The sequence below is a fragment of the Pleurodeles waltl genome, chromosome 11 (assembly GCF_031143425.1).
Source record: "Pleurodeles waltl isolate 20211129_DDA chromosome 11, aPleWal1.hap1.20221129, whole genome shotgun sequence".
Taxonomy (NCBI): domain Eukaryota; kingdom Metazoa; phylum Chordata; class Amphibia; order Caudata; family Salamandridae; genus Pleurodeles; species Pleurodeles waltl.
The window spans coordinates 992,521,926-992,544,391 of record NC_090450.1 but is presented as its reverse complement, the minus strand read 5'-3'; the positions used below and the strand labels follow the sequence as shown (position 1 = coordinate 992,544,391).

At 46.5% G+C, this 22,466-nt stretch overlaps 1 protein-coding gene across 1 annotated transcript in view; it reads left to right on the top strand.

Moving 5' to 3' along the window:
- Positions 1 to 22,466, top strand: part of MMP17 (matrix metallopeptidase 17) — a 195,889-nt gene that overhangs the window by 125,683 nt on the left and 47,740 nt on the right. Inside the window, exons 2-3 of the mRNA XM_069215344.1 lie at positions 598 to 730; positions 2,943 to 3,072. Of these exons, the coding sequence (XP_069071445.1) occupies positions 598 to 730; positions 2,943 to 3,072 (263 nt within the window). The remainder of the gene's footprint in view (positions 1 to 597; positions 731 to 2,942; positions 3,073 to 22,466) is intronic.

Sequence of the window (22,466 nt, the reverse complement as noted above, 5' to 3'; positions counted from 1 at the left end):
TCCATCACCCTCACAGAGTAAAGTTCTGTCCGCCAAACTACATGCTGAATATAAATGATATACCAGCAGCCTAGCAGGTTGCATTTAGCCACACTGTTACATTGTTGCATCAACTTAAATACGGTGTATTCAGCAAAACTCATATATAATATTGTTTCATACAAAATTAGTACTCATGCTCTGCACTTAATGGCTGCAATTGAACTATAATATATTTCTTTCTCGGTGTTTTTTCTGGATGTTAACACAAAACTCAGAAAATACAAATAAGAAACATTAGTGCAACCTTATGGACATGTCTCCTGTCTTACAGTTACGATCTCTGTAACTTGAATGGTAGTCTTAGTATCTGGATATATGAGCGTGTGATATCTAACATGAGAGATAGCTCTGATGCCTAACTGGGTGACACTCTGGGCCTGATTCTCAAAGCTTTTTTTCCATCTGTATATGTAAATAACACATACTCATAGAAAAGTTGTTGGTCCTATGTAGCGTTTCATTTTATCACCTTCAAGTAGATTCACACAGTAGTGAGACTGGCCGGGCCCGAGGATGTACTAACTTCTGTGTGTTTTGACTCCTTGCTTCCACCAGGACTGGTTGGCGAGATTTGGGTACCTACCTCCACCGGACCCGGTCAGCGGGCGTCTGCAGACCCAAGAGGAGCTAACGAAGGCCATCAAAGCTATGCAGCAGTTTGGGGGTCTCAAGGCGACAGGCGTGCTGGGTAAGTTTGTGGACACATTCAGAGGGGGTTCACTTGGACAGTCGGTGTAGGCCAGAAAGTCAAATACCTGTGTCTTCCTTCCATGTTTTAATCAAGTTACTCTCAAATATGCTATATTCAATTTTCTCTAATCCTCAACACATTAATTGCACCTGGCATAGCCTTGAAAAAGTCACCTGTTGTGACGAAACACGTGTTGGCTGTGTATATAGAACTATGCTCAACTGACTGCTTGGCTGTATTTATGGATCAATGCTCAACCGATCTCTTTTGATGCCCTTGGCTACTAATTAAAGGAATCCACTACAACCAACTCAACTGTAGGACATCTTTATTACGAACATTGTTTTGAGTGCTGCGGCTTCTGTGCTAAATTTCATGTTTAATATTTCTTTGAAGCCCTACCGTATGCTCTTGGGTAGTGGAGCATCTTACCGCATAGCACCATAACTCACCCCATGTTTGCACGTTTTTCGACATGAACCACTATTGACTTTACTTGCTCAACGTGTGGGAAGTGCCCCCCCTTTCTACCACCACGACCCACCCCCTTTCTTGTCTTAGCTCAAATCAGGTTCACCTTTGAAAGTCTCAAAATGGCTGAGTCTGGTTCACCCTGGAAAGGCCTGCACAGCCTAAACAGAGTCAGACACATGTCAAGAGAGGGTGAGGAAATAAAAGAAATTAGAGAAAGGCCAACCCAGAGCAAGAAAGCTAGAGAGACACAAGGAGACTGGGTAAGAGATAGTATAAAAGAAACCTGAAGAGTGGGCTAGAAAAAGGGAGGGCCAGGGTGGACACAGTTAAGGATGGGTGAAGGAAGTTCTTTACAAGGAGTTGGAGCCACATAATGATAGAGAGACACAATGACGCATAATGGAAGAGAGAAGCTGTTAAGCAGAGAGTGAAGAAAGTGGTGAGAGCGCGAGGAAGGGAGACAGGGAAAGAGAGATAGGGAAGTTAGACAGTATAAGCTTGGAAGGGTGGAATGTAAATGGATCCTGCTGTAGGTGAAGGCTGAGGCCCATATTTATACTTTTTTAGCACCGCATTTGCGCTGTTTTTGACGCAAAAGTGGCGCAAACTTGCAAACTACAATTGTATTTTGTAAGTTTGCACCGCTTTTGCATCAAAAAGCGTCGCAAATGCGGTGCTAAAAAAGTATAAATATGGGCCTGAGTCTTACCGATATGCCCAGGGACCCGACGCTGCGTACAATGGTTGTTCGCTAACTCGATTACTCCACTTCACTGCAAGTAAAAGACTGCGACAATAGCAACTGATACAGAGATCCTGGTTGCACAATATGAAATCCTGATTGTGCTTATGAAAATTGGTGACCCTCTAAGTTCTCACTATAATTGTGATATCCTACGTACTTATGAGACTTGTTCTATAGGTTTCTAGGAACTTGATTCAGCTGGTACTCACCAGCGGTCACAGTAAACTTAGTAATCTGTAAAACCTTCAGGTCTTGTTTAGTGTTTTTATCCTATTTTAAAGGTGTTTTTTATGTGAATCTAAGCAAGCAGCTGGTCATCGTGTGGCCCTGATGAAGACCAGGCAAGTTAACCACTGTGTCGAAACATGTTGACTTCTCTCTAAGAAGTGCCTTTCCAGTGCACACAACAATGACAAGTGATCAACAAGCAACGTGCTTATTTAGAACTTCTGATTAAAGAAACCTCTCATCAATGTGATCGCCTCTTATACAAGTTTGGTTATGAAGTTGCCTGCAAATAAAGAAACTAAAGTCGGCCATTGATATTAATTCCTTATCATGAAAAATAGAGAAATGACTTGCAACTCGTGGAAACTTTTTCTGATGTGTTCTTTAGTAATGGTTTATTTTGCTTATTGAGATAATGTATAAATAATGAAATGTCTATCATTTTTGTGTGATTGAATGAATTGTGTTTATGTGCCACTCTTTACTTGGCAGGGTGATTTGTGTTTAGTTCAGCTTAATAATAATTCTTTGTTAAAAAAGTGTTTGTCTTCACTTTAAAAAAGTGTTGTAAATGCAGGAGGCTGAGTGGATCAATTTGTTTTCAGTGTTGAGATTTTTTAATCTAGGAAGCAGAGATAATTACAACGATCAAACAAAGGAGCATTTAACGGAGAGGTTTGTTTCTCCTCATTAAAAATACGGACGCAGCCCGGTTTCTCAGGGTGTTTGAGGCCATGACGCGCTCTTTTCTTCAACACACAGATGAGCAGACCGTGGAATTGATGAAGACGCCGCGGTGCTCCCTGCCTGACCTTGGAGAGGCCGAAGGCGCCAGGAGGAGGCGCTCCGCCAGCCCCGGCACCAAGTGGAGCAAGAGGAACCTGTCCTGGAGGTAGGCCCCTGTGGTGGGAGATGGGTCTGGGGGTCCTCACAGTCCGGTCCGAGCCTCACAGATGTCATGTGATGTCAGGGGTCCCCACCTGGCCACTTGTCTCCCAAGAGCCAGGCATGACCTTAGAGATGGGTCCTTCTGTGGCCCTGGCAAGGTCTATGTGATGCTCTGGACTACACTTCCCAGGTGCACTTGCTCTTGTTCCCAGCATGCTCTCTCACACACACCTCCTGTCATGTTTAGAATCATCATCTGCTCCCAGGTGTGTACCAGTCTCTCCATGGCCTTAGCTGCCAAGTTTCCCAGGTCTATGTGATTCGCTGGACTACAATTCCCAGGTTCACTTGCTCTTGTTCCCAGCATGCTCTCTTTCACACACACTTCCTGTCATGTTTAGAATCATCATCTGCTCCCAGGAATGTACCAGTCTCTCCATCCATAGCTGCCAAGTTTTCCAGATCCATGTGCGATTTACTGCTACAGTCTATTTTTTTCTTCTGAATTCTGGGACTTGTAGTCCTGTTTTATAATGAAATAAACAAGCCTACAATTCCCAGAATTTCAAAGGAAAAAACTGGACTGGAGCATCACATCACACATGTACCCGGGGAACTTGGCAGGGCTGCATGGCACACTCTCAATGTATTTTAATTTTATTATTCATATTTGTTTGAGTCACACAGAGCTTGCTGTATGACTGACGACACCCCGGCCCTACCTTGCCTAAAACGTTAAATAACTCTATGTGTTCAACCATGGGACTGCCTCCACCATTCTTTATAGGACTCAATGGTGGTATAAAATGGAATACAGGTAAGCAATATAAAACAGAGCCCTGTGGCCTTGTGACTGACTCTGTCCCATCCCTATCAGCCCTAGCTTGGCCTTCAGAGGCTTCAGCTGCCTCTTGGGAAGTCTCCCCCTTTTCAGGTCATCCTGCATGAAGCCCTGAGCTAGCACGATAGCTCAGTGGGGTAAAGCAGAGGCTCCAAAGATCTGGAGGTCAAAGGCTTACATTCTAGCAAGGTCAAGACAGTGGGTCACCCTTGCAAGGCCAATCATATGCGTACCACTGAGCTAGCAACGGTAGCATCTGTTATCAGGACATGTTGACGATTCCCTCGGTAGCATTCACAATATAAGCAAAACAAGTTGTACCACTACTTCTAACAAAGAAATAATATATGGGATAAAGTACCCCCTGCCGTACATTATAAGGATATTGCAAGTCACTGAGGAATTCTATAACCACATAGCGGAACAAAGCTTTAACACAAAACACGCAACTCATTGGTCCTGACTCATGATGAGGAAATACTTCCCACATCGGATCAAAAAACAAAACCAACATCTTCCTAGCCGCACACCACACGGCATAGCTTGCTGCCCAAGTAGATAAGCACTTCAGTTCCCCCCATATAGTAACCGCTATATAATCGTTGTAACATACAAGGGCTAAAGTACCCCCTGCCGTACATAATAATAAGAATGCTGGAAGTCTCAGAGAAGCTCCATAACCATAAAGAGTCTGAGCTATTTTATAAAGTTATGGAACTCCGAGGTGACTTGCAATATCCTTATGTACACCAGGGGGTATATTATCCCCTATAATACATGACCAAACCATCACCTTTACCACAAACGTCTTAAAACCTTGGCAAGTAGCTCTTTCATATGAAAGAGTGAGCATGTTTGGAAACATGAAGTGAAACCTCTAGTGCAAAATTAAACGCATCAAAAACCTGTTAGATATTTGTTACAAACAGGTATTAGAAACAGTTCAATACAAGTTAGCTTAAAAAAGAAAGCTGCAGTAGTTGGGAATGGGTAGAAACATACAGGAGGATTCTAGCTTTTTAATAACTATCTAAGGAGTGCCAAAAATAAACGTGTTCTCTCTGCTTGTCCTTATAAGCTAGAAAATTAGAGCAGACGAAAGAAAAGCAACATTCTCGGCTGCAGGCCTTATAATATGTGACTGGGTGTGTCACAAGTTGCTGATTATAAAGAAACTTTAGATAGGTGAATATACAGGGATTACACAATCCCATTTATTATATGACAGTAATTATGAAAATGTAATCTGAAGTCTATGAAATAAAGCCTGCAAACACCCAGACATCCACAGTGGCTCTCCTTAACTATTTAAGGCAGCAGTGACTTTTGCATTAGACAAGAGCACCTCCTGTTGGCTCCAAGTAATTCCTACAGAACTGTGGCTACTGGTCTCTGTCTTTTCACCTGTTTAAGTCTTGTGTGCAGACAGCTTTAGATGTGTAGTGATCCTCCACTAACCAAAAAATGATAAATAAAAAACACATAAAATACAGTGGCAGCTGTCACTGAATATAGGTGGTGGGGCAGGACAGGGCACGACAGGATGGGGGGGTACACAAAACAATAAAAAAAAAAAACCTTACCTTTGAGGGGAGACGCGTTCATCTCCCCTCAGTGCTCTTCCTCTTCCCGCTGCACAGGCTCCCAGCCAATCACGATGCTGCTGAGTGCAGCGTGGTGATTGGTCTGAGCGGTCTGCTTCTGGGAATGGGAGCCTGGACATCTTCTTCCCACGACTGTGCAATACACCAACCTGGCCAGCCAAACACACATGTGCACTTTGTGTGCTCATAGCCCTCCTCCGGCCCCCTCCCTCCAGCCCAGCCCCGCACTACTAGGAAAAATAAAAAGATAATAACGTAGTGTATGTTATTATCATTTCTTTCTTCCTTTTTGGGAAATCCAGCGCTGCGACGCTCCTCCGACTTAGCGGAGGAGCCTCCCCTGATAATATATACAGCCACCTTCATACACTGCTCTACTCATACTTCACATTTGTGAAATGGGTCAGTCTGCTTCAGCCAAGGCTCTCTTGCAGCTTGAGTGATGAGATGTTTCCTGATCACATCCAGATAAAATCGCTTTAGTGGCAGGAAAAGTGGAATAATACTTTGACAATACATTTTTCTTTCCATTCCATTTAAAAAAATCTGTTTTTAGTCTTTTATGTGTATTTAAACTTAGGGGGCTATTCACAAACTGCATTTTGTACCTCTACAATGGCACAACTAACTTACTACAAAATGCTATTCACGAACCTACGTTTGAGTTTACGCCTTTATCTTTTATGTGACGAGACCTCCGCCCCAAGTGCAGAGGTCGCTATACACGTGGGTATGCACTTAAGTAGTAAATGTGGGAGGTGGGAGGAGGGAGTGGCTGGAAAGTCGGGAATAGTGACTACTAAATTAGAAGAGTTAAGTAAGAAGTAAGGAGGTAGGGTTAAGGAGTGGTTTAGGGATGGGCATGCACCCAACCACATCAGAGTAAGCCCATCATTAGTCATGAACTGCGCTTCTAAAGTTACTACTGCTGAAACTGACCCAGAACAGTGTGAAATCCATTCCTGCTCAAACCTGGAGTAAGTCTAGCACCACACATTGGCAACCACTGGTACTGTAACACCCTGCCATAAAAAATAATAGATGCAGGGACTTAAAGAAAAGCCTAGTGAGACTAATGTTGAATTAGATTACCTTATTTCACCTTTTTACAATTTTAAATTAATGTAATTTAATGTAAAAAATATATAACTACAATATAATTATCAGTTTATTATAAATATAATAAGATTCTATAGGTAACGTAATAATTTTGGCTTCATAATAAATATATATACTTTGGCTGGGATTTTTTTAATTTAAACCTTAGGAAGGATAGTTTAAGGGCCAGATGTACCATCACGGCCCATTGCGATTCGGTAATAGCGATTTTTAAGAAATCGCTATTAACGACTCGCAAAGGGCCATGTATCACATTTGCGAATCGGTAATAGCGATTTCTTAAAAATCGCATATGCTATTACCGAATCGCAAATTGCGATACTGGCCCCATTCACAGCTATGGGCCTGTCGGCCCATAGCTGCAAATATTTTGCATTTCCAAAATTGCGATTTCTGAACCAGAAATCGCAATTTTGGAAATGCAAAAGGCCAGGTTGCTGGGGGCCTAAGGCCCCCTCTCCTGCACCCCAAAAACTGTTTTTTCAACATGTAAGGTACACACATGCCAAAAGGGCATGTGTGCTTTACATGTTGAAGTTAAAAATGCAGTTTAACTGCATTTTTACATTTTGCACCAGGTTACCACCTGGTTGCAAAGCATGGTATTTTGCAAGTGCAAAATGCCATTTTAGGAAAAATCGCAATTTGTGATTTTTTCCAGAATTGCCTTGCGACCTGGAATTTGCCAGGTCTCAATGCAAGAAATCGCTATTTTAGCGATTTCTTAGTTATGGTCTGCGAATGCATTTCATGCATTGCAGACCACGGTTTTGCACTCGCAAACAGCCGATTTTACCGTTTGCGAGTGCAAAATAATTTCATACATCTGGCCCTAAATGTAATATATTGAAAGTAATTGCATTTTTTATTCAAAATAAAGTTACTAATGGTGTAGCTTTTTATTTTTTTCTACATTTAAAATGAATAGTTTTTAATTAATTGACATTAATATTGACATTAAAATATTTGTTACTGATTGTTTTTTAAGCTCAACATTTTAAACTTTTCCCTATACTCTACCATGGGGAGATCTCCACCCCAGTGGCGTAGACCTTCACCTACACATTGAAAGTTACAAGTAGTTATTTCACCCTCATAAATTTGCCTCCACCCCCTAAATTCAGGGGTTGGGAACATGCAAGTCTTCACTTTTGAGTAACTCTAAACTCATAAGTGGTGAATAGCCAGAAAAAGCAAAGTTACTCAAACATGCAAGAGTAAATTTGCTTGTAGTAAATCTATACTTGTACATTTTTACTTTTATGAATAGAGCCCTAAGTCATAAGGTTACAGTGCTTCACAGCCAATAATGCATTTTTTTTCTTTGTGCTAATAAAAATCATATTTTTCTGTGAAATTATTTCTAAGAATGTTCTAAGGACTTGTCTGCTAAGAAGCACCCACACCGTACTATTAAAATTGTAAGTGATGGTTACATTTTGATATTTCATTTTTATATTAGAAGCATATGGCCTCCTTTTTTAGCCAGCAGCTTGTTTTTATTTATTTTTTATGGCAGATGTTCACCAGCTTGCCAATTCCAGACTTATTGGCTTTGCCAATGCTTGTTGATTGCAGTTATACTTTTATTCCACTAGATCATGCTAGTATACATTTATTGTTATTCAGCACTTGTCCAGTACAATTCGTAATTAGTTTGGCAAACAATTACTTACTTGGTTATTCCTGGGATTTTCTAAATCATGAACTGGTTCCTGGAAGGTTAACTGTACTCAGTCACAGAGGGTCCAGAGTACATAGGCCAAATGTTTAAATAAATACACATTATGGCCCTCATTATGAACACGGCGGTCTGGGCCGCCATGCCAACGGTGGTGGTAATTACCGCCACTGGCATGGCAGCCTAGACCTCCATATAATAAACGTGGCAGAACCGCCACTGGCGTAACTCCGCCACTGCCAGGCTTCCGCCGCCAGGAAGCCTGGCGATGGCAGAGTTACATATCCGACAGGGCAGCTGATTCCAGAAAGGCTGGCGGAATAGGTGCCTCGGGCCCCCCTGGGGGCCCCTGCACTGCCCATGCACTTGGCATGGGCAGTGCAGGGGCCCTCATGCACAGCCCCGTCGTGCATGTCACTGCCCGATTTAGGGGCAGTGACATGCGTGACGGGTGCTGCTGCACCCGCAGCGCTGCTACATTGCTGCCGGCTCCATGTGGAGCCAGCGTCAATGTACAGGCCCTGCATTCCGCTGGGCTGGCTGGCAGAAACGTTTACCCCCGCTGGCCCAGCGGAATGATCATTATGTGGCCGGCAGGGTCCTTGGCGTTCTGGCAGTCTTTTGTTGACCGCCAGCACTGAACTCGGCGGGTTTTCCTGCCAAGTTCATAATGAGGGCCTATATGTTGAATACTTCAAGGGGCTGCAGGTGGGTCACAAACAGTGAGACCCTCTTAGATAGATAATATATTTTGAATACCTTCAGGTACAGCTATTGGGTTTGCCTGTATTTCTTCTAAATGTTGCGGCTATAAGTTTCTGAATTTGATGTTTTCCTCATTGCATTTCTCAGAACAGTCAGTTTAGCCTCTAGGCAATATCTCCTTTCAGCATCTTGACTGTAGTCTCAAAGAACAGGAACCTTTTAATTTTCACAATCATCCATTTCGTGTGACAAAAACTATATACTTACAAGCCCCTTGCGCCTCCATTGTGTAACTTTTTGTGATTCAACAACAGCACAAACCTTTAAATCATATCTAGGAGGCCACCCACACCCACTGTGCGTGGCTTTGAATGGCCACATAGATGTGGAGTGCAAATCGTTGCCTTGCCTTACTCTGCATCAGGGAGGCATTCCATAGTGGTTGCGGCGGGTTTTGCCATGCAACACCCATGAATTTTGACGCATTCCCAGATTTACAAAAGCATGGTGACCTGGGGATGCTTCAAAACCTTACGCCTCCCCAGGGGAGATGCAACAAGGAGACATATCTTAATTTCTCCTCGTTCTTTCCTCTTTCTAAGTGTGCTGCATTCTGCAGCACACATAGAAAGATGAAAACGCCTCCCAGGATGATTTTTGTGCAGGAAGGTTTCCCTTCCTGCACAAAAGCCATTGTGCATGCAATGCCGGCACCCTTGCACCATGGTGCAAGAGGAGCCTGCGTTTGTGCTAGGCAGCCCGTGGTGCACCAGCGCAGGAGGAAAGGTCTGGAATGCACAGTATTCCTTAAACATGGCACGTTCCTGCCCTTTCCCAATGGCACAGCACAGCACCGCGCTCACTGAAAAGTCAGAACATCAAATGTTTCAGAAAAATTGTATAAATTATGCCAAACCATCCTAAAAGGCCGAAGATTAGAGAGATAATGAGAAAAAAGCCTTTTGCGTGAGCAAATTACACATCACCCACAACAACTTGATTTTATAAGGTACACAGAGCCACTGTTCTGCCAGTTTTAAATCGCAAGTGCTATTATTACCCAATTAGATTGCAGTCAATGTAGGAGAAGGCTTTCTTGGAACCAGAAATTGTGACCTACAAAAGCAAGTGCTTGACCATCTGTACACTGTGTCCCTCCGCACCCACACCCTCCCAGCCACTAGGAGCTGTACAGTGCCCGTGTTTTACTAATAAACTCCCTGGGCCACACTGGGAATGAAAAGCAGTCCTAGAATCAGTTTTCTAACAGCCCAAAATGCACAATTGAAGTGAGCAAGCCTGCACACTCCACTGTGTACCCTCGAACAGAGCGAGCCCGACAACTCCACAAACCACCTTCAGAGCAAGCGAATCTAACTACACCTGAATGCACCTTCTGAGAGAGCAAGCCTGCACACTCCACAGTGATCCTCCCTAGAGGGTGGACCGGGCCACTCCCTAATCCACTGTCTTCGAGAGTTAGCTTAACCACTCCACAATGCACCATCTGCACGAGTGAGCCTGACCACTCCACAATCCACCATCGGAGTGAGCCTGACCATTGCACAATGCACCGTCCAAGACAGGGAGGGTGACCACTTCACAATGCACCATCTGCATGAGTGAGCCAGTCCACTCCACAATGCACCATCCAAGACAGCAAGAGTGACCACTCCACAATGCACCTCCTGCACGAGTGAGCCTGTCCACACCGCAGTTCACCATCCAACACAATGAGCCAGACTGCTCCCCAAAGCACCATCCAAGCCTGACTACTCCACAATGCACCGTTGGAGTGAGCCTGACCACTCTACGATACACCATCCAAGACAGAGAGAGTGACCACTCCACAGTGCACCACGTGCACGAGTGAGCCAGTCCACTCCACAATTCACCATCCAAGACAGTGAGAGTGACTTCTCCACAATGCACAATTGGAGTGAGTCTGACCACTCCACAATGCACCATCTGCACAAGTGAGCCTGTCCACTCTACAATACACCATCCAAGATAAGGAGAGTGACCACTCCACGATGCACCATCTGCACGAGTGAGTCAGTCCACTCCACAATTCACCATCCAAGACAATGAGCCACACTGCTCCCCAAAACACCATCCAAGAAAGTGAGCCTGACCACTCCACAATGCACCATTGGAGTGAGCCTGACCACTCTGCAATGCACCATCCAAGATAGGGAGACTGACCACCCCACACTGCACAATCTGCACGAGTGAGCCAGTCCACTCTACAATTTACTCTACAATACACCATCCAAGACAGCAAGACTGACCACTTCACAGTGCACCATCTACACGAGTGAGCCTGACCACTCCACAATTCACTCTACAATACACCATCCAAGACAGCAAGACTGACCACTCCACAGTGCACCATCTGTACGAGTGAGCCTGTCCACTCTACAATTCACTCTACAATACACCATCCAAGACAGCAAGACTGACCACTCCACAGTGCACCATCTACACGAGTGAGCCTGACCACTCCACAATTCATCATCCAAGACAGTGAGCGAGTCAGTATAATTGCTGTCACTGAGGTCCTGACCCACTCTCTCGTAACAGTTTATGTCAGGGAAAGGCAGTGATATTAACATATAAAAATGCATAAACGTGAAAATGGTCTCCTACCCTCCAAAATGCATAACGTTGCACTTTTTTCAAGAAATACATTTTGGTATGTTTTTCATATCAATTTAGATTGAATTAACATGTCATACTTGTATTTATTGAATAAAATGTAGTAATTTAGGTCATGTAATAATTGAACCTGAGGCGTTGTCCTTTGCTGCTGAAAGGGAGCAACAAAGATATTAATATAGTGACTGACCTGGACACTGTGGAACCCGCACCTCTGATATAATCCCGGCTTCCCCCGTTGACCAAGCTTTGTGATCCGAAGCAAGGGCCGGATGTACCAAACAGTTTTGCCCATTCTGTGTCTATGGGAAAATGTGTTCCTACATATGGCGCTAAATCACTTGACCTCAGAGAGCATCTGTTAGAAATGGGGTCTTTGGTTGACAGTCAGGTTACCCCCTGTTCAAGCAAGGACCCTCACTCTAGTTAGGATAAAAGAGAATCACCCTCAGCTAACCCCTGCTTACCCCCTTGGTAGCTTGGCAGAGCAGTAGGCTTAACCTCAGAGTGCTGGGCGTAAAGTATTTGTACCAACACACACAGTAACTTAATGAAAACACTACAAAATGACACAACACCAGTTTAGAAAAATAGGAAATATTTATCTAGACAAAACAAGACCAAAACGACAAAAATCCAACATACACAAGTCAAGTTATGATTTTTTAAAGGTTTAAAATAAAAAGAGTCTTTAGGTAGTTGTAACAACACACTAGCGCTGCTAGCGTGTAAATGTACCTGGTTTGCGTCAAAAATAACCCCGCACGGGCTGTGCGCGTCGAAAATAACCCTGCACGGTTATATGCGTCGAAAACAACTCGGCACGGCGATGCGCGTCGAAACAGCCAGCCACGCGACGGTCCGAAAGTCCCGCGGCGCAGGTTGCGATCTCTCAGCCTTCGTCAGCGATGCTGCGCGTCGTTTCTCCTGCTCCGGGCGTCGATTCTCCGGTCGCGTTTCCTGCGGCGTCGTTTCTCAGCTGCGGAGCCGGCGTCGCGTCGTTTTCTCAGCCGCGATCGGATTCGCGTCGATCTTTTCTCCGCACGCCGCTCGGTGCGTGTATTTTTGTCCTTGGGCTGCCAGCCTCTCCTTTCAGGGTCCCAGGAACTGGAAGGGCACCACAGAGCAGAGTAGGGGTCTCTCCAGAGACTCCAGGTGCTGGCAGGAAGAAGTCTTTGCTATCCCTGAGACTTCAACAACAGGAGGCAAGCTCTACATCAAGCCCTTGGAGATTTCTTCTTCAAGATGGAAGGCACACAAAGTCCAGTCTTTGCCCTCTTACTCTGGCAGAAGCAGCACTGCAGGAAAGCTCCACAAAGCACAGTCACAGGCAGGGCAGCACTTGTTCCTCAGCGATCAGCTCTTCTCCAGGCAGAGGTTCCCCTTGATTCCAGAAGTGTTTCTAAAGTTTGTAAGTTTGGGTGCCCTTCTTATACCCATTTTAGTCTTTGAAGTCACCTTCCTTCAAAGGGGACTCACACCTTTTTGTGAAATCCTGCCTTGCCCAGGCAAGGCCTCAGACACACACCAGGGGGCTGGAGACAGCATTGTCAGAGGCAGGCACAGTCCTTTCAGATGAGAGTGACCACTCCACCCCTCCCTCCTAGCAGAGATGGCTAATCAGGAATGCAGATCACACCCCAGCTCCCTTTGTGTCACTGTCTGGTGTGAGGTGAAAAACAACCCAACTGTCAAACTGACCCAGACAGGGAATCCACAAACAAGGCAGAGTCACAGAATGGTTTAAGCAAGAAAATGCTCACCTTCTAAAAGTGGCATTTCCAAACTCACAATCTTAAAATCAACTTTACTAAAAGATGTATTTTTAAATTGTGAGTTCAGGGATCCCAAACTCCACATGTCCATCTACTCTCTAGGGGAATCTACACTTTAATCATATTTAAAGGTAGCCCCCATATTATCCTATGAGAGAGAGACAGACCTTGCAACAGTGAAAACGAAATTGGCAGTATTTCACTGTCAGGACATATAAACCACATTACTATATGTCCTACCTTATCCATACACTGCACCCTGCCCTGGGGGCTACCTAGGGCCTACCTTAGGGGCGCCTTACATGTAAGGAAAGGGAAGGTTTAGGCCTGGCAAGTGGGTACACTTGCCAAGTCGAATTTACAGTGTAAAAATACACATACAGACACTGCAGTGGCAGGTCTGAGACATGATTACAGAGCTACTTATGTGGGTGGCACAACCAGTGCTGCAGGCCCACTAGTAGCATTTGATTTACAGGCCCTGGCACCTCTAGTGCACCTTACTAGGGACTTACTAGTAAATCAAATATGCCAATCATGGATAAACCACTTACATACAATTTAAACAGGAGAGCATATGCACTTTAGCACTGGTTAGCAGTGGTAAAGTGCTCAGAGTTGAAAAGCCAACAGCAACATGTCAGAAAAATATAGGAGGCAGGAGGCAAAAAAGTCTGGGGATGACCCTGCAAAAGCAAAGGTCCAACACGACCCCCTACCAGCCTAAAGCCAGGGGAGAACAATCAATACCTTGATGTACTTCCCTGATTGGGGCGATAGAACAGGGACCCAGGCCCACAACAGCAGGGGCATGCTCCAGTTCTACGCCTTCCTGACTCCAGTTGGATCCCTCTGTCCATACTCTCAGGGCCCACTAAGCTAACCCATGGGGAACCCTTCTCCACATCTACAGACACCATCTGTGCAACACCTAACTTTACTTTGCTCACAGATGTATTGCAATGGGCAGATAGTACCACCAGGGCCAACACAATGGTGTTGCCCACTCCACCCCTGGGGTGTGACTCTCGTCCTTCCCCCCCCAGGGGCAACTCTGTCCACCAGGACAGCAAGCCACAGTGGCCCCAGACAACTGTCAGGGATGAGAGCCCGACCTCAGGCCTCTCTAACCACTGTGACTGTGGAGAGTGGGGGGTGGTAGCCCCAGGTGCCTGGCACCCTTTGACCACTCTCTCTTCCACCAGGTCAGGGATGACAACCTGACCCTGGTCCTCCCCTCTGGGGCTCTGTACCCTCCCTGCAGAAGCGGCACCCCCAGAGTCAAAAACTGTCAGGGTGCTTGTAGAAGCAGTCCTGCACAATTCTTCCATCAGTGCAGGGATGTTAACCTGCAACTGATCCTCCAACCTGGGGTCTGTACCTTCAGGTTGGACCAGGGCCAGGGGTGAGGCTTCCCTCCCCCTGCCCTCTCTTCTGGGGTCCTGAACCACCCAACTAGGAGCGGCCCCCCCAGAAGACAACATGGTAGGGGCACTGTTAGCAGTAGCCCCTTCCTCCAGGTCAGGGGGGACACCCTTAACCTGGCCTCCCAATCCAGGGCCTGTACCCACAGACTGGATCACTGCCTGGCAAACCAGGACTTCTTGGGGGGCATACCTACCCCCTACCAGGTCAGAGTTTACCCTCTGAACCTGGTCATCCAACCCAGGGTCACCACCCTGCGGTTGGACCACTGCCTGGCACACCAGGACTTCCTTGGGAGCACACTTACCCCCCATCAGGTCAGAGTTTACCCCCTGAACCTGATCATTCAACCCAGAGTCACCAGCCTGCGGTTGAACCATTGCCTGGCACACCAGGACTTCCAGGGGGGCACACTTACCCCCCTCAAGGGACACACTGTCCCGAAGGGCCACACAAGAGTCTGGCTGGCGCAGGTCTCCTGACCTCTGCCCATCTGACAGAGTCTGGATTCCCCCCAACCCAGAAATGGTCTCACCAAGGTCATTCATGGGGGGCTCTGCTCTCAGAGCTGACCCCTGACCCTCCAGGTTCTCCACTGGGGTCCGCAACCCCCTCTCAACCCTCTGTCTGGACTTCTGCACCCCCTCACTAGGAGTGGTACTGCCAGACACCAGAACTGGTGGGACGCTGGCTACAGCGGCCCCCCCAAGTTCTCCTGACACTGTGGGGTCTCCCTCAACAGATGGCCCTATGGTACAGGCTAGGCTCCCCTCCTGGTGTTCCCGCAGGGAACCCTCCAGGACCTGGGACCGGATCTCGGGCACCTTGGGCCTCAACCCATCCCCATTCCCTCTCCTCTGAGACTGGACATGGGGTCCCTCACCCATCCCACTACACTGGGACCTACCTGGGACACTACAATCCTTCCCTACCTCACCTGGTTGGGAACTACCTAGACCACTCCTCTCAGGAGCACCCCCAAATGCCTCTTCAGACTCTCTGGTACTCACCCAGAAGTCTGCCTCCATTGTAAGCTCCCTGGGGTCAGAGAACTCACACTCCACCTGGTGTTGGCATAGCTCTGGAACATAAGGACTAGACATATGCTCTCCAGCAATTACATCACTCAGCCCCTCACATGAATTAACCAAAGTACCCTTCACCCAACCATCCAGTGACTCTGCTTTGAAAAAGCACCCCACATCACCCTCCTGAGACTGGTGAGACAGTACCTGACTGTCCCTGACACTCAACCCACACTCTTCTGGGATGTTTTCACACTCCATAACCAGGACTTCTACCTGGGGGGAACCCCTCTCCCTGTCACTCTCAACTAGAGTCAGTAGAGTGTCCCTCCCACCAGTAGGAATATGACTCCCCATGCCAGTTCCCCAATCTACCTCAGAGACCCTGTGCATCACTGGAGCTACCTCATACCCCTGAACCTCCTGGCGTGTGTTAACTCCCTCCTTCAAGTAGGGCACCACATCTCTGGGCATGTGCACTTCTTCAGCAGTAATGGATACAAGATTTTTGCTGCCACCATCTGAACTGGACTCAGCCCTTCCGGCCTCCAGTTTCAGCTCTTTACCGCTCAGCTCTTGAGCTGCAATCTTTTCTTCTTCCAGGGCTAAAAGTCTTTTTGCCTCAGCCCTCTCAAGCTCTGCATCTAGCTCTTCCAGACTCCGGATTCGAGCTAGGAGCCACTCATCTCTTTCTGTTCCCTCCTCTTCGGAGTAGTCATCCTCCTCAGACTCATTTGGTGGTGTTGCCTGACAACGTTTCAATTCATACTGAAACAGGGCTGACTCAAGATCCTCCCTTCTGGATTTCTTGTTCACAGCCAGTCCCCTTTCCATGCAAAATGCTTTAAGCTGCCACTTTTTATACATAAATAGGTGCCAGAAATTGACTTCCATTCTGCAAAGGCTTCACAACCAAAAACAAAGTCCAAAAATATCATCAATACTTCCAGGAGGACATCAGAGAACAAAAAGCAGAATCACAAGACAAGTAGTATGTGGTCACGTAGTGGTCTGAGATCAAAACAGTAGTGTACACTTAATTACTGTATGTCAAGTACAAATACAAGTCCAAATCCCGACCGCTGGTCACCAATGTTAGAAATGGGGTCTTTGGTTGACAGTCAGGTTACCCCCTGTTCAAGCAAGGACCCTCACTCTAGTTAGGATAAAAGAGAATCACCCTCAGCTAACCCCTGCTTACCCCCTTGGTAGCTTGGCAGAGCAGTAGGCTTAACCTCAGAGTGCTGGGCGTAAAGTATTTGTACCAACACACACAGTAACTTAATGAAAACACTACAAAATGACACAACACCAGTTTAGAAAAATAGGAAATATTTATCTAGACAAAACAAGACCAAAACGACAAAAATCCAACATACACAAGTCAAGTTATGATTTTTTAAAGGTTTAAAATAAAAAGAGTCTTTAGGTAGTTGTAACAACACACTAGCGCTGCTAGCGTGTAAATGTACCTGGTTTGCGTCAAAAATAACCCCGCACGGGCTGTGCGCGTCGAAAATAACCCTGCACGGTTATATGCGTCGAAAACAACTCGGCACGGCGATGCGCGTCGAAACAGCCAGCCACGCGACGGTCCGAAAGTCCCGCAGCGCAGGTTGCGATCTCTCAGCCTTCGTCAGCGATGCTGCGCGTCGTTTCTCCTGCTCCGGGCGTCGATTCTCCGGTCGCGTTTCCTGCGGCGTCGTTTCTCAGCTGCGGAGCCGGCGTCGCGTCGTTTTCTCAGCCGCGATCGGATTCGCGTCGATCTTTTCTCCGCACGGCGCTCGGTGCGTGTATTTTTGTCCTTGGGCTGCCAGCCTCTCCTTTCAGGGTCCCAGGAACTGGAAGGGCACCACAGAGCAGAGTAGGGGTCTCTCCAGAGACTCCAGGTGCTGGCAGGAAGAAGTCTTTGCTATCCCTGAGACTTCAACAACAGGAGGCAAGCTCTACATCAAGCCCTTGGAGATTTCTTCTTCAAGATGGAAGGCACACAAAGTCCAGTCTTTGCCCTCTTACTCTGGCAGAAGCAGCACTGCAGGAAAGCTCCACAAAGCACAGTCACAGGCAGGGCAGCACTTGTTCCTCAGCGATCAGCTCTTCTCCAGGCAGAGGTTCCCCTTGATTCCAGAAGTGTTTCTAAAGTTTGTAAGTTTGGGTGCCCTTCTTATACCCATTTTAGTCTTTGAAGTCACCTTCCTTCAAAGGGGACTCACACCTTTTTGTGAAATCCTGCCTTGCCCAGGCAAGGCCTCAGACACACACCAGGGGGCTGGAGACAGCATTGTCAGAGGCAGGCACAGTCCTTTCAGATGAGAGTGACCACTCCACCCCTCCCTCCTAGCAGAGATGGCTAATCAGGAATGCAGATCACACCCCAGCTCCCTTTGTGTCACTGTCTGGTGTGAGGTGAAAAACAACCCAACTGTCAAACTGACCCAGACAGGGAATCCACAAACAAGGCAGAGTCACAGAATGGTTTAAGCAAGAAAATGCTCACCTTCTAAAAGTGGCATTTCCAAACTCACAATCTTAAAATCAACTTTACTAAAAGATGTATTTTTAAATTGTGAGTTCAGGGATCCCAAACTCCACATGTCCATCTACTCTCTAGGGGAATCTACACTTTAATCATATTTAAAGGTAGCCCCCATATTATCCTATGAGAGAGAGACAGACCTTGCAACAGTGAAAACGAAATTGGCAGTATTTCACTGTCAGGACATATAAACCACATTACTATATGTCCTACCTTATCCATACACTGCACCCTGCCCTGGGGGCTACCTAGGGCCTACCTTAGGGGCGCCTTACATGTAAGGAAAGGGAAGGTTTAGGCCTGGCAAGTGGGTACACTTGCCAAGTCGAATTTACAGTGTAAAAATACACATACAGACACTGCAGTGGCAGGTCTGAGACATGATTACAGAGCTACTTATGTGGGTGGCACAACCAGTGCTGCAGGCCCACTAGTAGCATTTGATTTACAGGCCCTGGCACCTCTAGTGCACCTTACTAGGGACTTACTAGTAAATCAAATATGCCAATCATGGATAAACCACTTACATACAATTTAAACAGGAGAGCATATGCACTTTAGCACTGGTTAGCAGTGGTAAAGTGCTCAGAGTTGAAAAGCCAACAGCAACATGTCAGAAAAATATAGGAGGCAGGAGGCAAAAAAGTCTGGGGATGACCCTGCAAAAGCAAAAGTCCAACAGCATCCTTTTGATATCTGAGGCACATTGGAGGAGTTTAGTTCAGGAGGTGCGGTATATAAAAAACCCACTTGTATACAGTTTAATAGACACTAATGTTGTTTTACACACACTGACAGAGTTGGACACATATACAATGCAGAATACAAGCTCACAACTCCTGGTTCACCTGCTGTTGTGTTGTCAGGACACTGGGGACGGGGAAGAGTTCTTGATTAAAAAACACATTATTTTTTAACAGATGTCAATACACAGTGCTTAATTTGTAAATAAAAACGTGCCGGAGATCAAAGTCTTCTTCTTAAACCCGGGGCTACTGCAATTAAATGTGGGAACACGGAATACTGAGGCAGCGTAATCCTGAAGCCATCTTGGGCCTCTTCAATCCATTTAAAGCCACTCCCTGCCCCTTCAGCTCACTCTTGCAGCTTTCTGCTTTCTCCTATTTTGACGCTGTTTCGTTTTTCTTTTCCTCCGTCTTTCCCATATGTGTCTTTTGCTCGCACCAAATGCTTGGCGCAGAAGACTAGGCGCCGGCCCTCAAAATTAAGTGCGGGCGCTCAGCACCGGAAACAACAAGAACAAATTAAGCACTGTCAATGCAGCGATATCGTGTAGTGCACTAAAGAGAAGTAAAGGTGTTCAGGAAATAACATATTTTTAATTGAAGAGCCTTTATTATATTTTTACTTGATGTTTGCTGTGTCACTCACGTGCCTAGACTCTGGTGGCTCAGCTCATGCTTTGGCTGTTGGGGTGAAGCCACAGCCCTGGCATGGCCCTGGCTCGGCTCTGGCTCGGCCCTGGCTCGGCTCTGGCTCGGCCCTGGCTCGGCTCGGCTCTCCCTGTGAATTTACTGCCTTGTCCATCTCTGGGGGCATGGGTGCAGGGGACAAATGTCGAGAGATAGGAGTTCAAAGAATCAGAAAATATACCTCACACCAGAGGCAGTCTGTGGAGGGGGGGCAAGTTAATGGGGGACAGATTAGCAGAGGTAGGGGGACCAGGGTGCAGAACAAAATAACCAAACTGTGGCTGGGGGAACAGTACGCGGCTCGGGTGTGGCAACCAGGAAACAGAAGCCAGGGGTGGCCCCGTACCACAGCACTGCCACCCCAACATATGTGGGGGCCCTCGGGGACAAAAGAGGGTGGACCTGGGTCTACCCAAGAGTGTAACGCTGGCCCCTGGAACCTCTGTGGTGAAGGGGTCCCTACCCCTCAGGGGCCCTCATTCAAGATCTGGCCTATGAGTATCTGTGGCTGCCCAGGTGGGAGTCTCAGGGGGCCCGTAAACATTCTGTAAGGGGTCCCCATCAGTATGTGTTACGCCCCTGGATTTGGCATCCGAGTACACTACCCAGAGAAGCTACCCTGGGCATCAAGAGGTTATTGAACCTGTTTCATGCATACCTGCCAACAGACCTGATCCAGACGAGAAACTTCTGATTTTTTTAGGCCAAAAATGACTTTATTTTAGCTGTCTCCTGCCCAAAATTGCCTCTGCTTCAATATGTGTCACTGGGGAAAATACATTCCCTCGATATTATTTTCAAAATCTCCCATATTCCAGTTTTAAAATGTTATCATGTTCATGCTTCTCGTGTCGATGGGAATATCTATGCAGTCAGAGGCGGCTGCAACCTGCTGTCATATCTAAGTTAGCCCCACAATCAGCAGGAGTGCAACTCTGATTTCTCCTCAGCTCGGACCTTGGGGCATATTTACAGGAAAAGTGGTGTGCCACAGCGAAAGGGCAGGGTGCACTGTATTTATGTGCTGGCACACAATTGGATGCCTAGGTCCAACGCAGATACCCTTGCACCACAGTGCAAGGGTTTCTGCGTTGAATGGAGGTTTGTTTTTGTGCAGCAGGGGGCACCTTCCTGTGCAGAAACAATCCACGGAGGCTTTTTCTTCCTTCTATGTGTGCTGCAGAATGTAGCACACATGGAAAGTGTAAAAAAACTAGGCAAAATAAAGATATTTCTCTTTGTTGCGCCTCCCCTGGGGAGGCGTACGGTTGTAAATCTGGGGATGCGTCAAAACTCGTGAGAGTTGCATCGGAACACCCACCGCAACGCCCATGGAACGCCTCCCTTGCGCAGAGTAAGGCAACGCAGTGATTTGCGAAGTGTTGCTTTACTCAAGATTTATGAGGCCACTCAAAGCCACGCAGTGTGCCTCCGCGTGGCTTTATCAATCTGGCCTGGGGCTCGTGTCACTTTTGCACCACACAACACCACGTTGCATGGTGCAAAAGTGATGCAAGGGGGCTCGTAAATATGCCCCTTTGTTTCAATCTGGCACAGAAGCTACCTCAGTGGATGCTTGGAGCTTGTGCTGCTGGGCACCTGGCACTGCATGGCACCCGCTCTGCCAGGTGCCCGCATCTTCAATCAGGGAGCTCTGACTCCACGTAGCAGGTATTATTTTCAATTTGTGAAAAGCATTTTATTTGCGGGTTAGGCTTGTTGAAACATTACTTCCAAGACATGGCAGGTTTCCATGAGAACCTGCCTCTGTGCTGTATTTACCACCTTCCAAGGTCGTTGGTTGATTAGCCGGCTCAAGAAGAGAGACTCGTGGCGCAAGTCTGCCATCTGCCGGTAGATGCGCATTTTGCAGCTTGCCAGAGCTTGCAGGGCTGATTCTTGACAGCTGGGGCCAGACCACAGTTTCAGATGAGAACATTAGACACAAGAGAGGAATATACATTGAAATAGGGTTACTAATAAAGCAACCCTAGGAGGGGAGTTGGTGTAGGTATTTTTCATTAGCCCTTAATGAGGGGTTTTCAGGAGAAACAGTGATTTCTCCTAGAAACCGAACAATATTTCAAACGAACAAGCATTGGCAAGCACATTAGATCGTGGAGTTGTGCCTTGCTGACCTATTGACTTTACCCAGGGATATCTTAAGGAATTTAGGGACTGGGGGGCTGTTCAGAACAGCTTAGAATTTATGATCCAGTTTCAGCTCTTTCATGCCCTCTTTGGCTCGTCCCAATTCTTAATGTGTTAACATCTAATTTTCAGAGATAGTGGTCTGTGTTCTTAATATTGTAACACAGCCGCAGTTCACTAATATTACTGCAAATAATCTCTGTGACACCATTCCATTTCTCATATGCGAGGTCCTGTTTTGATATTTTTGTGAGTGTTGCATGAAATATAAATAGAACATTTCTCTGCAAAATGTCTGTTATAGCCTATCACACACCGCCCACATTAAAAATAAATGAAAGGGAAACGTATTTGAAACAATCTGTTTAAGAATTATTCAAGGTAATCAGGGCACGCCTCTCTGCAGCACAGATTTGGCTTTATCAGAGGCCCCCTGAACGACTGG